Source organism: Geospiza fortis, unplaced genomic scaffold, assembly GCF_000277835.1.
Source record: "Geospiza fortis unplaced genomic scaffold, GeoFor_1.0 scaffold1, whole genome shotgun sequence".
In the NCBI taxonomy this organism is placed as follows: domain Eukaryota; kingdom Metazoa; phylum Chordata; class Aves; order Passeriformes; family Thraupidae; genus Geospiza; species Geospiza fortis.
The window spans coordinates 7,753,149-7,767,120 of NW_005054320.1; the positions used below are offsets into that span (position 1 = coordinate 7,753,149).

General features: G+C 48.2%; 2 protein-coding genes across 2 annotated transcripts in view; one reads left to right on the top strand and one right to left on the bottom strand.

The window, feature by feature from the left end:
- The first annotated feature begins 154 nt into the window (after nt 1-154).
- SCNN1A (sodium channel epithelial 1 alpha subunit) lies at nt 155-7,225 on the top strand. The gene is made up of 12 exons (XM_005420594.2): nt 155-568; nt 945-1,197; nt 2,031-2,215; nt 2,999-3,099; nt 3,778-3,941; nt 4,248-4,346; nt 4,702-4,819; nt 5,067-5,145; nt 5,465-5,522; nt 5,648-5,703; nt 6,236-6,311; nt 6,536-7,225. The coding sequence occupies exons 1-12, from the start codon at nt 222-224 to the stop codon at nt 6,860-6,862; spliced, it is 1,863 nt and encodes a 620-aa protein (XP_005420651.1). The 5' UTR covers nt 155-221; the 3' UTR covers nt 6,863-7,225.
- Nucleotides 7,226-10,574: 3,349 nt separating this feature from the next.
- The window catches only part of VAMP1 (vesicle associated membrane protein 1), a 6,209-nt gene continuing 2,811 nt past the window's right edge, over nt 10,575-13,972 (bottom strand). The window contains exons 4-5 of the mRNA XM_031056604.1: nt 12,306-12,411; nt 10,575-10,645 (exon numbers count right to left, since the gene is read on the bottom strand). Of these exons, the coding sequence (XP_030912464.1) occupies nt 12,317-12,411 (95 nt within the window). The 3' untranslated portion in view covers nt 10,575-10,645; nt 12,306-12,316. The remainder of the gene's footprint in view (nt 10,646-12,305; nt 12,412-13,972) is intronic.

A 13,972-nucleotide genomic window follows, 5' to 3' on the forward strand; every position in this document is an offset into this window, starting at 1 on the left:
GGGGAAGATCGACCCCGTGGCAAATGTGGGACGGGAGGACTCGGAGCGGGACCTGCAGCCTGGGCGGGGATCAGGGAGGAGGGGGTGAGAGCAGCGGGGCTCGGGGAGGATGGGGATGCAGAGCCGGTTTGTGCAGCGGGCATGGCTTCCCGGAGCCACAGTCCTGCTGGGCGACTAATTCCGAGTTTGTGCTGTAGAGTGGGTCTGTGAAGGCAGGGAAGATGCCAGAAGGGGAGAAAATGGGACAATGTAAGCGAGAAGAGGAGCAGCAACAGAAAGAGAAGCGGGAGGGTCTCATCGAATTCTACAGTTCCTACCAGGAGCTATTCCAGTTCTTCTGCAGCAACACAACCATCCACGGGGCTATCCGCCTGGTGTGCTCCAAAAAGAATAAGATGAAGACAGCCTTCTGGTCCGTCCTCTTCTTCCTCACCTTCGGCTTAATGTACTGGCAGTTCGGGATCCTCTACAGGGACTACTTCAGCTACCCTGTCAACCTCAACCTCAACCTGAACTCGGACCGGCTGACTTTCCCGGCCGTGACGCTGTGCACCCTCAATCCGTACAGGTAAGAAACAGACTTGCAGAGATGTTGACTGCCTTGACTTCAGTGGGTGCAGGATAAAAGCATCTGCTCTGGTTCTCCTCGTGGTCCTCGACTGTTGTAGCTGTGCTTTTCAGAGGCCTTTGCTGCTGCGGGGCACTCACAGTAAGGCATGTGAGCTGAGGCAGCTCGGCTCGGTGGTGCATTTAGCAGGCTGCGATGTAATCTGCCACAGGGCTAGAGCAGATTAACTTCTCTCCTGCAAGGTAGCCTCCAGCAAGGGGTTAGATTTACAGCTGGGGGCAGGAATCACCCCAGCAAACTCTGCTGCATGTCTTATTCAGAGCTGTTTGTGTGCATCCAGCCCTAAACCTGCTGGTCTTCTCTCCCCCCTGCACAGATACAGCGCCATCCGAAAGCAGCTGGATAAACTGGACGAAATCACCCACCAGACACTGCTAGACCTCTATGACTACAACATGTCTCTGCCACAAAGAGACTGGTCCACATCATCCTCACAAAGGCGTAGCTCAAGGAGCCTGCTCCATCACATCCAGCGCCATCCTCTGCGGAGGCAGAAGCGGGACAAAGTCAACCTCCCAGAGAACAGCCCCTCAGTGGACAAGAATGACTGGAAAATTGGCTTTGTTCTGGTGAGATCCCTAGATACCCCATGCCCTACCCACTCCAGTCTGCCTGGCTACTTTTGTCTTGATAGACCCTTGGCCATGCCTGTAGAAGTCTGATTAATCTCCACTGGCTTTTGCTAATGGCAGATAAAGGTAGAGCTGAATCCTTTGCTCCATACAATCCTGCTCTCCAAATTCTATCCATGTTCCTGCAGGCCCCAGGGGACATGCCCAAGTCAGTGTACATGTCTTCCCAAGAGCAGGAAAACCTTGTCCTTCCTGAGGGTACATCAGCCTTGCAGTTGCTTTTGAGAGCAATTTATCAGCATCAGCTGCTGCATTGCCCAATAATATCAAAGGAGAAAGTATTTGATGGTCCTGGGCCACCTGAAAGGTGATCACGGTCGCAATTGCTCCTAGGCAGCAGCTTCCTCGCCCCAGGGTATCTGTGTTTGCATTTAAAAAGGCACTGAAGGACTGAAGCTAATCGCTCAGCAGCTAACTGGGGTTCCCACAGGATCACAGACGTTTTTCTGGACACACCCTGAAGGAAGGGCTCCCCACGAAAGAATTTAAAGCTCCTGGTAGAATTTATGTGCATATTACCCTGTACACCTTGCTGCCTCCTGGGTCTTACTCAGTCTCGCTTATTCACCTGGCGTTGCCCTTCCACCGAGGAGCTGCCCTGGGTTTTTTTCCATCTGATCACCCGTTGGTCACACACGGGAGTCCTGTGGAACTCTTCACTTCCTCGGTCATCTGCCTGTGCTGAGGGAGCACGGCTTATCCACGGGCGGAGCCTTGTCTCCTGGATGAGAAGACTTCTCTGACGCGGCTCTTCCTCTTCCTCTCAACAGTGCAATGAAAACAACGACTGTTTCCACCAGGCGTACTCCTCGGGAGTGGACGCCGTGCGGGAATGGTACAGCTTCCACTACATCAATATCCTGGCGCAGGTGCCTGATGCAAAAGCCCTGGATGAGTCTGACTTTGAGAATTTCATCTATGCTTGCCGCTTCAACGAGGCAACGTGTGACAAGGCGTAAGTAGCGGGAACACCCCTGAAAACACTTACTTTGCGCCTGGGGTCGAGGGAAATCAAGGAACCCACATTAGAGAACCTCTTTTCCAAGGTGGGATCGTTCCTTGTTCAGTTCCCATTTGAAAGGTCAAATGATCTTTCTTGAGTCTTTCCTGTGGGTTTTGCATATCAGGGCCACAGGTTCTGTGACCTGGAAGTATGAACCTCGAAGGATGGTTTTGCTTTTTTCTGGGTTTCACACAAATGAAATAATTAAACTGCTACAAACACCAGAGAGGGCACAGATGTACAGTGTAGAAGTATTTTTATTCTGCCCTCCACAGTGGTAAAGTGGTGCATATCAGCCTACATAAAAGAATAAGAGAGAGAGATTTGACACAAAAAGACAAAAAACATATCCCACTTTTCTCCTGCCACTGTTGGTCAAAATGCCCCAAGGAGGTAGTGGAATGAAAACAATCTGCAAGGAAGGAAAAGGGGTAGGAAAATCTAAGAGTTTCATCAGTATTGGGAAGATAATACAGTAATTGCTAGCACTGCTAAAACCCATTTGGGCTCTGAAAAGCAGCATGAAAAACCTCGTGTAAAAACCTGTCCAGCTCCAGGACATTTTTTACAGCACATTTTAATTGCTTTTCCCTGTTCGTGAGAGTTTACATAACAAATACTGCCCATCTGCTGTAAGCCCCTGTCCCTGCTGATGGAAAACAGAGTTGTTCCTTTCAGAAAGCCCTTCCCCTTGGTTTCTCAGCCCTTCTCAGTCTGCTTCTGTTCCCCTCTCAGGAACTACACCCACTTCCACCATCCCTTGTATGGCAACTGCTATACGTTTAATGACAACAGCAGCAGCGTGTGGACATCCTCCTTGCCTGGGATCAATAATGGTGGGTGAGAGGCACTCTTTGGTGAGTAAGGAGAGCAGCTTGCCTCTCTTTTCCCTAGGAGTTATTATGGGCATCCTGCTGTGCTCAGTACTAGTGGCGACAGATTGCAACCCTGCTCTGTCTTGCCCAAGCTGTTTTCACCCATCTGGAGAGAGCTGTCTCATGGACGTGGCTGCCCCTCACCAGTGCCCACTGAATTCTCTCTCCTTCATCAGTGCCTGATCTTTATGCTCTTTGTGTCCTCCGGGCTTGTGCTGGCCCTTCCTGAAGTCCTCTGCTGAGCCACAGTGCTCCTGGTCTTTGCCTTCCCCATTTTCCCCTTCAAGAAACTGACCTGTTTGTGTTCCTAAACCCTTTGAAAGCTCTCCAGACCACATCTTCAGGCTTTTCTTCCATCTGGCTTCAAGTTTCTCCATGAAATCTCTCTCAATTCCCAGTTCTGGTTTTTTCTAAGCCACAGTGATTAAATCCAGTTTTCGCTGGCCTCTTCTGGAGCCTCCAGCTTTTTCTCTGGCCTCCCTCCAACCACTCTCTATTGCTGCCAGGCTTTGGTGCAGCCCGGGTTGATGTCTGTCTTCTCCTTTATCTCTTTCAGACTTCCTTCTAACCATCCTGCTCTCCCTTCTCTGCTGCAGCACAGCTGGCCATGACCTCCCTGGCTCTCTGGTGTTCCCTCAGGTCTCTCTCTGGTGGTGCGCACCGAGCAGAACGATTTCATCCCTCTGCTGTCCACAGTGACAGGAGCCAGGGTCATGGTCCATGATCAGAATGAGCCAGCCTTCATGGATGATGGGGGCTTCAATGTTCGTCCTGGCATCGAGACCTCCATCAGCATGAGAAAGGTGAGCAAGCAGAAGGGGGGAGAGCTCTGGATGGGAGGTCTAACTTGGTGGACCTGCAGTGTGTGTTTAAGGGAAGGGACTAATCCCATGCAGTGAAGGGACAAGAAGAACAGCTTGCTGGACTAGATGAGAAGCATTTGGCTACAGTTTATCAGTGAACAATGAAATGGAGGCAAGCAGGGGAGCTGGCATCCCGAGGAAAGCATAAAGAGCAGATATGGATGGATGAGCAGTGTGTGGCATGGGAGAGTGGGAAGAGGACAGCAAAGTGGAGCTGTTGTGTGCAGTGAGAGTTTGCTGTTGCAGGAGATGACCGAGCGCCTTGGGGGCAGTTACAGTGACTGCACAGAGGATGGCAGTGACGTGCCAGTGCAAAACCTGTTCTCATCCCGCTACACCGAGCAGGTAACTCAAACCTGTACTCATCCCGCTACACCGAGCAGGTAACTCAAACCTGTTCTCATCCCGCTACACCGAGCAGGTAACTCAAACCTGTACTCATCCCGCTACACCGAGCAGGTAACTCAAACCTGTACTCATCCTGCTACACTGAGCAGGTAACTCAAACCTGTACTCACCCCGCTACACCGAGCAGGTAACTCACTGAGCTGACCCCTCCTGGGTCACCTTGCTTCTCCTCTTCCCTGACATGCTCCAGCCCCCTGATGGCCCTGCCTTTCCTTGGGCTCTGTTAACAGTGATACAGGCACAGTGGGTTCGGTTCCCTTGATCAGCCTTTTCCACCTTATGTGCCTCCCAGGTCTGCATTCGCTCCTGCTTCCAGCTCAACGTGGTAGAGCGCTGTGGCTGTGCATATTACTTCTATCCCTTGCCCAAGGGAGCAGAGTACTGTGACTACACGAAGCACAAGGCCTGGGGTGAGTGGACAGCAGGGACAGCAGAGCTCGTGCCCACCTGAACCTGTTTGGTCCAGCCCATGTTCCAGCACATCCCATCGTCTTCAATGAGCTTCCTGGTGTGAGACATCCAAAAGACAGTCTTGCCTGAATGATTAGCCCCTTGTGGAAGGAAGGAAACCTCTTCTGGGTTCCCCTTGCTGTCACACAGCACCTTTTATCTAAAGATACTGTGAGCTTACCTGGGTTTACTTTCTTTGCTGTTCAGGCTACTGCTATTACAAACTCCTGGCTGAATTCAAAGCTGACGTGTTGGGCTGTTTCCACAAGTGTCGGAAACCTTGCAAGTAAGTTGATCATCAGTCAGGCAGGAAGATTGGAAAGTATTCCCAGAAGTGTTGGGAAGCATTCACTGATGGGCAAAAGCTTGAGTCAGTGGCTGAGCCCCAGCCTGAAATGGCATTTCTCCCATCAGGAAGCCAAAATGGCTGAGGAGCATATGGGTTGGCTTAGGGGTGAGCTCCCAAAGACTGTGCATTCCACATGGTGGAAAGTGGGCGGAACTTCGGCAGGGAGGGAATCTCCAGGTGGGCCTGAGGATGGTGAGACCTGGCCCTGTGGCTCCTACAGCTTCACCAGCTAACACAGCCTCCCCTTGCCTTGCAGAATGACAGAATACAAGCTGTCAGCTGGATACTCCCGCTGGCCTTCTGCTGTCTCAGAGGTAAGGAGAGGGCGTCCTGGCTTCCCAGCACTGCTCCCACCGCCCATTTAGTCCTTCCTCAACAGGTACTAAAGCTGCAGGAGGTGACTGTGATCATGTGACAATTTTTTGCACTTTCATTTCAGGACTGGGTTTTCTACATGCTATCACAACAGAACAAATACAATATCACATCCAAGAGGTGAGAGCCCCTAAACAGAGACTGTGTCCAAACCAGAAACCATCCCAGTGGAATGTGTGTGTTGGAAATGTTAGAGTTAAGATTAAAACACTGATGGGAAGAGATCAGGCATGGGACCTGTGGACAAGGGCAGTGGATTTGAGTCAGAGTAGATATATACTGAGACTTCAGCAAGGACTGGGGACCCAAGTGAAAAATTTTGAAAGAGGTCAGATGCTGATATGAAAATAGTAAGCCCCAGCACTTGCTGTGTGTTTTGGAGATACAGTAGGTGCTTGTGGAAAAGTGGGAAGGAGAGCTGTGCAGGAGCTTTTGCCACAAACATTGGGTTTTACAGTATGGTGTCAGAAGTGTGCAGTAAGTACCAAAGACTATTTAGGGCAGAATGAGAACTGCAGAGATGGGAGAAAGCCTCTGGGTAGTATGTGTGGGAAAAGGATGGGGGGCAGAAGGGGACAGGGACAATTAGGCTTGGTGAAGAAATGCAGGGATTGAGGAGTTGGGGTTACTGAGCGTCATCTCTCATTCACAGGAACGGAGTTGCCAAAGTGAATATCTTTTTTAAGGAGTGGAACTACAAGACCAATGGGGAGTCTCCAGCCTTCACGGTACACACTTTACTGCTGTGTCTTCTCTGGCCACCCATTCCCCCACAATGTCCCTCCACTGTGGCAAGCTTTTGTTCCAGCAGCATTGCTGGATATTGTTTCTTTTCCTTGGGCAGGGTGAGGGGAAATCACCCCTCCCCAGCCCCACAGGGAAGAGGGAGCAGGCAGGGAGGCAAAGTCCCAGATGAGAGCTGTTGTCACTGCTCTTTCTCCATCTCCTGCAGGTTGTGACTCTGCTGTCCCAGCTTGGGAACCAGTGGAGTCTCTGGTTTGGATCCTCTGTCCTGTCTGTGATGGAGCTTGCAGAGCTGGTTCTGGATTTCATTGCCATCACCTTTATCCTGGGTTTCCGCTGGTTCCGCTCCCGGCAGAAGCTGCCTGTGGCAGTGCCCCCCCTGAACAGCCAGGATAACGCTGCTTTCCAAGACGAGGCACCGGCGCTCCGTGCTCCTCATCGCTTCACCGTGGAGGCTGTAGTGACCACGCTGCCCTCCTACAACAGCCTGGAGCCACGTGGGCCAAGCAGGGATGGGGAGGAGGGACACGAGTGAGGCAGCAGCTTCTTGCACTGTTCCACTGGTGGCTGGCAGCTGGAGCAGAGGCTGCACTCTTTGTCTGCGGGGCCTGCGTTTCCTTCTTTGTGGGGTGCTGCACATGGACCACAGCAAAAGACTGCTCCATGGCTGGCCTGGGCTTGTTGCTTTCACTTCTGTAGGCACATTCTTCAGTCTCATAAAATACTATTGCTGTGGGATCACCAGGGATGAGAGTTGATCTAGTGTATGTGTGGGGGAGATGTCCTCCAGATTTCCTTATGCTCTGTGCATGTGCACACCTACATGTGCAGGCATGCTTTCCTTTCCCTCCAACAAGGATGCTGCCACAGTTCTGGTTTGTCATTAATTAAAGAGGTTTGGCAGGTGTGACTGGCCTCCTCTGTGGTATGACAAGGAACAGGAATGGAGTCTAAGCTGGAGTACAAATCTCTCAACAGGCTGAGCTTCGTTAAGCTTTCCCTAAACTGGTTGCTCTTTCCTCATTCTTCATGAGCTCTGATCCCAAGACTGTGTCACCTACACTCTCCTCCCCCCAGGAGAGGCTCCTTGAGACAAGAGCCACTGGCACGATCTCAATCTGTATTACGCACAATGCTCTGGAGAGGTGCTCCAAGCTTGCTGCCACTCCCAGGTCCGGGACAAAACACCCCTGGCAAAGTAAAGGCTCCCTTTTCAAGCTGCCTTTGTGGCATTGGTAGATCTTGGGTGTCCCCCCTTCCTTGGGATACACCATACACTTGTACATCCAGCTATCTGATTGTTTGCCAACAGCTCTGGGACAAATTGATCTCTACAATTGCTTGACCCTCCCTGCTTTCTTCCTGAGGGAAACAAAAAGTTTGTCAGGATTGTGAACACCCTCCAAAAATCCCAAATGTTACCTCTGCTGCAATGGGATCCTGCAAGAGAGGCTCAGAGCAGTGCAGGTCATGCAGTGCATGTTCTGCTCCTCCCAGCCCTTGTCTGGTCCTCCCACAGAAACTGCTGAGCCTCTTGTTCCTGAGGGAAGCACAGGAAAGTACAGCAGGCCTTAATCAAAAGTGCTTCCAAGGAAAGCCTTAGCCTATTTGATTGGACCACAGGGGCAAAAATGGTCTTCTCAGGAACTAACTTGGGGCCTTTGTATAAGAGAACACGTTTCTTGCAGTGAGCTTGCCATACTCTTTTCTTACAAATACTCAGACTTCTGCTGCAATGGTGTTTGCTCTGCACTTTATGGGGTATCAAGAGAGCAAGGGTGATGTCCTTAAAAACAGGATTATCCACTTCACAGGACAAACAGAGATACCAGAATTTAAGCAGTTTAGGCAAAGACCTGTGGAACCCTGTAACAAGTCACGCTGTGAATAGCCACTTTTGAATTTAAAAACTACTCAATCATAACAAAAGAAAAACTGAAGCTGTTTTAAAATTTAAGGTAGATGTACTGCCCTTGGGAAGTTGGAGGAGTTTGGGGAGTTTACTGCAATATCTAAACTGTTGCCTAATTTTTGCCTTTGAGATGCTAAACACATGCTGGTTGTACTGCTCTTGCCTTGATTACCTAAAAGCACTTTCCAATTCCCAGCAGAGAGTGATTTTATTCTTCTTCACATACACACACAAATGCTATGTTCTTTATTGCACAAATATTCCTGGTTTCACAAATTTTATCCCAGTGCTCAGCTGACAATTTTTGTTTGAAAGTGAAGATAATGTCTCTCTGCTAGGAATAGAAGCTTGTAATTTGGGAGGCGTCCTTCAGCAAGGGTGGCAGCCCAGCAGGAGGGAGGGGCCTGAAACAAGCACTTAGAGGTGTGGAAACATGTATTCCTCCTTGGAGGCCCACACTAGAAAAAAGATCAGAGCTTCTGCAAACATGAAAAAAATCCGTTTTCTAAATGAAGTAAAGAAGAGTGAGCAATGAATGAAATCTCAAAATTGCCTCTGTGAAGGTACTTTCAATGCTCTGTAAAAACACTGCCCAAGAGGCAGAGGTAAAAGTTAGATTTAGTTGCTCAAAGTAACTTTGGCCACAATTAAAATATAAAAGGTGGGCACAGGTAGAGAAGCTAGGATGCTGCACCCACTTCTTGGTCACAAATTCAGTACTCCAGACTGATGCCTTGAGTGTTTTCTAGCAAATGAATGAGCAAAACCCTGACACTGGATACAAAGCTGTTTGCTTCACAAAGCCACTTTCAGATCAAGGAAGGATAAAGAGCAGGTGCAACACCTTAAAACAGTCTTTGTATACCATAAACATACAGTGATTCATATGGTAAGCATGATATTTCCTCAGTATCCAAAGAGTAAGACACGACTCTTCACATCACAGAACCATAAATAACCTTTTAATAACCATAAAATTGATGAGACCTGCTGCATCATGCATAGTCAAGTGGGTGATTAAAGCAAGATTAATCAGAGGCATAACTACTTGAAACAGTAAGTTCTCTTCATCAATAAAGAAATACAGCTGCAGAAGGTGGTGATCTTCCCTGGGGGAAGATTGAACCATATCCTATCTGTTCCATAAAAGTGTTAAAATGCAAAAAAAAAAAGGCTTTGACTGATGAACTCAAAGCAATGGCACCATTCAGGACAGCTGTAAATCCAGAGTTAAAAGCCTGTACAAACGTGAGGAAGCAGTTATACAAGTTGGTAAATAGATGAGCCCTCCCTGTCCTGTGAATCAGTGCAAAAATTGCCATCTTGGGAGAAATCAGGGGCTTGTTCCAGAAATAATCCCTACATTTCTGGTAGGCTGGCAAGACCACAAATGAGCTCAGCAGATGTATAGTGAGCTTGATCTGGCTGAAAACAAGAGGCAAGGCCAGCAGTGCTGGAGAAAGAGCCCCAAAAATGGGAGTTTTTCACTGAGAACATGAAAAATTGGAGAAAAGGGAAGAAAGCATGCAAGTATGGAGATCTGCAGGTCAGCAAAAGGCAAATTAAAGGTCTGAGCTGGGGTGAATTTGTACATGAGAAGAAAGTTAAGGGGATGTAAATGCTCAGTAGTCATAGGTGTGTTAGAGGAATAGCAGAGTTATTTTGAGGACATGGAAAACTTGCAGGGAACAGCTGAAGGTTGTGTCTTTTTGGACTGGGAACAGATGCCAAACTATTGTTTTTCCATAAGAATTAAGGTAATAGAGGAAAGGCGTGGAAGTACAACAGAAGTGTCTAGGGAAGCTAGAAGAAAAATGAGAGAACCATCACTTTGGAAAATAAACAATATATTTAGAAGAACTAAACCCTGCTTGCTGGAGAGCTTGAGAGAAGCTGGACAAATAGGTCAAGGATTGTCTGCACAGACTGAGGTCAAACAGGGAAGGAATTTGAAGAGTTACCAAGTTCCTGGGACAGGTTCAATAAAATTTGAGGGGTTACAGGCTACATCAAGAAATAGAAAGAGCAGTAGTGCTGCTGGTGAAAGGACACAGGGGAGCCACAGAGATCAGGAACATACCAGAAGCACAGCCACATTCAGTCACAATTCTCTGTATTTAACAATATGCAATATTTAAAGGGGGCTTGTAAGCACAAGAGGGGAAAGTGCCTTCAGCTTCCAAATGCATGCTTAAAAGCAATGAACTAAAAGGAGCTTATAATCTTTATTAAATTTTTAATACATTCATGGCAAATTTAGTTTTAAAAAATAGTACAAAGCCTTTTGGAAAAGAAGCCTCTGAGGGAAGAACATAAAAAGAAAGTGTCATTTAGTCCTCTGCAGAAATCATTTAGTGGGTCTGTGCACTGAAGGAAAGGACTGATGAGGCTGTTCATATTTGAAACCTGGGGAGCAAGTAAGGGTGTTCTGTGTAAGTGTTGTACTCTATCTCAGGCCAAAAATAGGTCGAATATTATCAGGAGTGTGGAGGCTCAGGTATCCAACAGACATGGCTGAGCAGCCTATTTGTAAAACCTGTTACATCTCTCAGAGCAATTATTTGTTTAGAGGTCAGAACAAAGATAAAACCTCCCCCTTTTTACCCCTCTTCACCAAGTTAAGGCTTCCAACCCCAGTGGATACATCAGAGCAGGGACCTCTGTCACTTCCCAAGGAAGCCAGGTTCATTAAAAAAGTGTTGATGCTGCATTCCAGCTCTGAAGAAAAATCTGTCTTGCCCACCATCATTTGGCTGCTCTCCAGCTGAGACAACAAACCCCACCACTGCTGAGAGCCTGCACCTGGCTTTGACCAGCACAGAGACACCTCAGGAAAGGCCAGAGCAATGCCTCAGGCATCTGGAGATGGGAAGGTTTAGGGTATATCCATTTAAGGCAGTACAGTTGAGGCTTTTCTTCCACCACATCTGAAGACATCAGGATGAAGCAGCTGATATGGGAGCTGCATTTTGCACAGAATGGTTTGGGTTGGAAGTGGCCTTAAAGATCATCTTAGCTCCAACTCCCTCCCTACCTGACAGGGCCACCTTCCACTAGACCAGGTTGCTCAAAGCCCCATCCAACCCAGCTCTGCACATCCCGAGATGAGGCATCCACAGCTTCCCTGGGCAATCCATTCCAGCTAAAGGCATGTCAAGCATGTTCCATGTTTAAAGGCAGACCTTGACTTTTTAATTAAACATACAAAGAACTATTGTCCCAAAGCCTTGGCCTTGCTTTTGGAGCACATTTAAAACCCTGTTTTGTCTGAGATAAGAGAGTGCAGGAGCAGCAGAAATGCTGATGCAGGTAAGGATGGCACCTCAGAAGAGTTTCCAGTAGAACATGATATTTTCAATGCCTAACAGAGGATTTATGGCCAGACATGCAAGTCTTTGCAAACAGCCACAACATGACTCATGAACTGGCCTCAACCCTGGGGCAACTTTCAGAGTATGTTCAGCCCCAGCTCTGCGCTCCAGAGCAGCTGCCAGCTTTGGAAAATGAACATTCAATCCCCAGCTTTGGCTAGGGACTTGGACACTGCATCATCAACAGTCCAAAAATGCATCTGTCCCATGAAAACATCTTCCCTATCCCCCTACATGAGTGAGGCTGAGAACTGACAGGAACGCAACACAAAACTTGGCAGGAATTGTAGCACGACTCGTTTGTTCAGGTTGTGCAGGCCTGAACTGTGGGGAATTTTAGACTGTGCATGCTGCTTTAATCCACCAGCCAGTCCAGACACCCTCCTTTCCCAGGAAGGCTTCCATCTTTGAAGAATTAGTCTAGCTGCCCTGCTCCAAATTCACCACTGAGAGCTGTTCCAGTGTGTTCACTGTTCTGGTGTGGATTTTGGTGATGTTTAAGATGGGACAAAGATTGATCATAAGGGAACCAGAAGCCACATGGAAGATTGTTTTACAACTTAGCTTTTGTAGCAATAAGGGCAGATAAGGGCACGAGTACCTAATTTTAAAAGAAGTCTGCACTGGACAAAGCTCTGTCATTTCCTTTTAATGAGTTTCAAATGCATAGTGAAGCAAAACAAAGGGGTACTTACCTTTATTCCAGTCATGCTCCAAGAGATGTTGTGAACAGCATCCTACTCTTGGAGGTCTTCATTTGGGTCCTGAACTTATATTCCAACACCAATGGAGAGTTGCTTTCTGGGTTTAAGGATCTGAGGTTATTGAAATCCAAAGGCAGCACAGCCTGAGAGCCAGAGCTGCCTCAACACAGTAATGCACAGAAGGCAGTCCCCTGAACAGGACACTGGCTGGACATTCAGTGGCTGAAAGCAGACTTGGCTTGGGCAGCCTCTTCCCCCAGAGCTGCTGCTTCTCACATCTTGTTACAGACTTACCAGAGTCAGTCCAGCACAACTGGAACTACCATCAGTTTACAATGGAAAAGCAGCCACTGCTTTGAGGGACAGAACTCCAGGTACGTGCATGCTATGGAAGTCTCAAAAAAAAAATCCAAAAGTTTGGCATCCCAACCCCCTTCCCACTCACTGACAGACCAGACAGACTCAGTAAGGTGGTGAATTGAGTTTCTTAGAGACCATTAAAAGTACATGAGCTGATTTCTAGAACATGCCAGAGGAGATTACAGTTGTGTTTATAGGGGAAGTAAATAAACTGCACGTGCATGAGTGGCTGTGATGCCGTGGGCAGCAGAGTCCCTTGCTTTTACCAAGAGGGCCTTGGTGATTTGTTTTGCCCATGCACAGAGACACAAAGGAGGGGAAAGGGAGCAGAGGAGGAGGCAACATACAACATCTGAGAGAAAGAAATGAAAGAGCCTAGGGGGACCTCAGCTCCCAGAGAGACAGGAGGAATGGGACACCAAAGGCTTGTTTAGAAGAGTTCAAGAGAATTGCTGGTCTGGGGGCCTCAAGCTTGTAAAAGCCTACCCCCTAAAATGAGAGCAGGAGGTGGCACAAGCAGGCCCTGGCTCCTCTTCAGCAGACGCACTTCTGACCGTCCATCCCATCTCAGTTCCAGGGAATTAGGGAAGTGCTCAGGGGACGAGGGCTGCTTCACTCCAGATCTTCATCTCTGCCCTCCCAAAGGTGGAGAGGAATGGAATTGCAGGGAGATGAACTCAAATGAAAATGCTGGGGCATGGAAGTGAGCATGCAAAACCTAGCCCCTTGCCAGGCGTCCTGGGAGGCAGAAAGGGGCTTCCCCAGCACATCCAAACAAAAAGCATCTGCTCCTCCCATCTTTTGTACTTTGCTCCTATCTGGGAACTCCAGTGATGTCCCCCCCGCCTCCGCTTAGGCCTAAACAGATCCCAGTGTATTCTAGAACAGAGGCAGAGCTTTCTAAACTAAAGGAGTACCCTCTTTCCAGTCTAGATCACAGGCTACAGCTCAGCTTGTTAAAAAAAGTTAAAAGACAAGATACACATTCCTCAGAAGACTCTACAGAAACAGGGCAGCTCATTTAACCCATTCAAACAACTCAGAGCTCTTGTTACTTTCGATGGAGAAGAACAAGGGAATCACTCACAGAAAGCCACAGCCACAAGTTTACTTCCATCAGAGACCACCCTGGACCAAAATTCAAGAGAACCCACAGCAAGTAGGAGGATTCAGTTTGATCAGCAAGATCTCTAGAGGCATAAGTTACCAAACCGGGACATCGGATGCCACTTTGCCATATCCATCCCCAGAGCACCATTTCCCTTTGAATCCCCAGCTAACCATTTCAAGTGATTTCT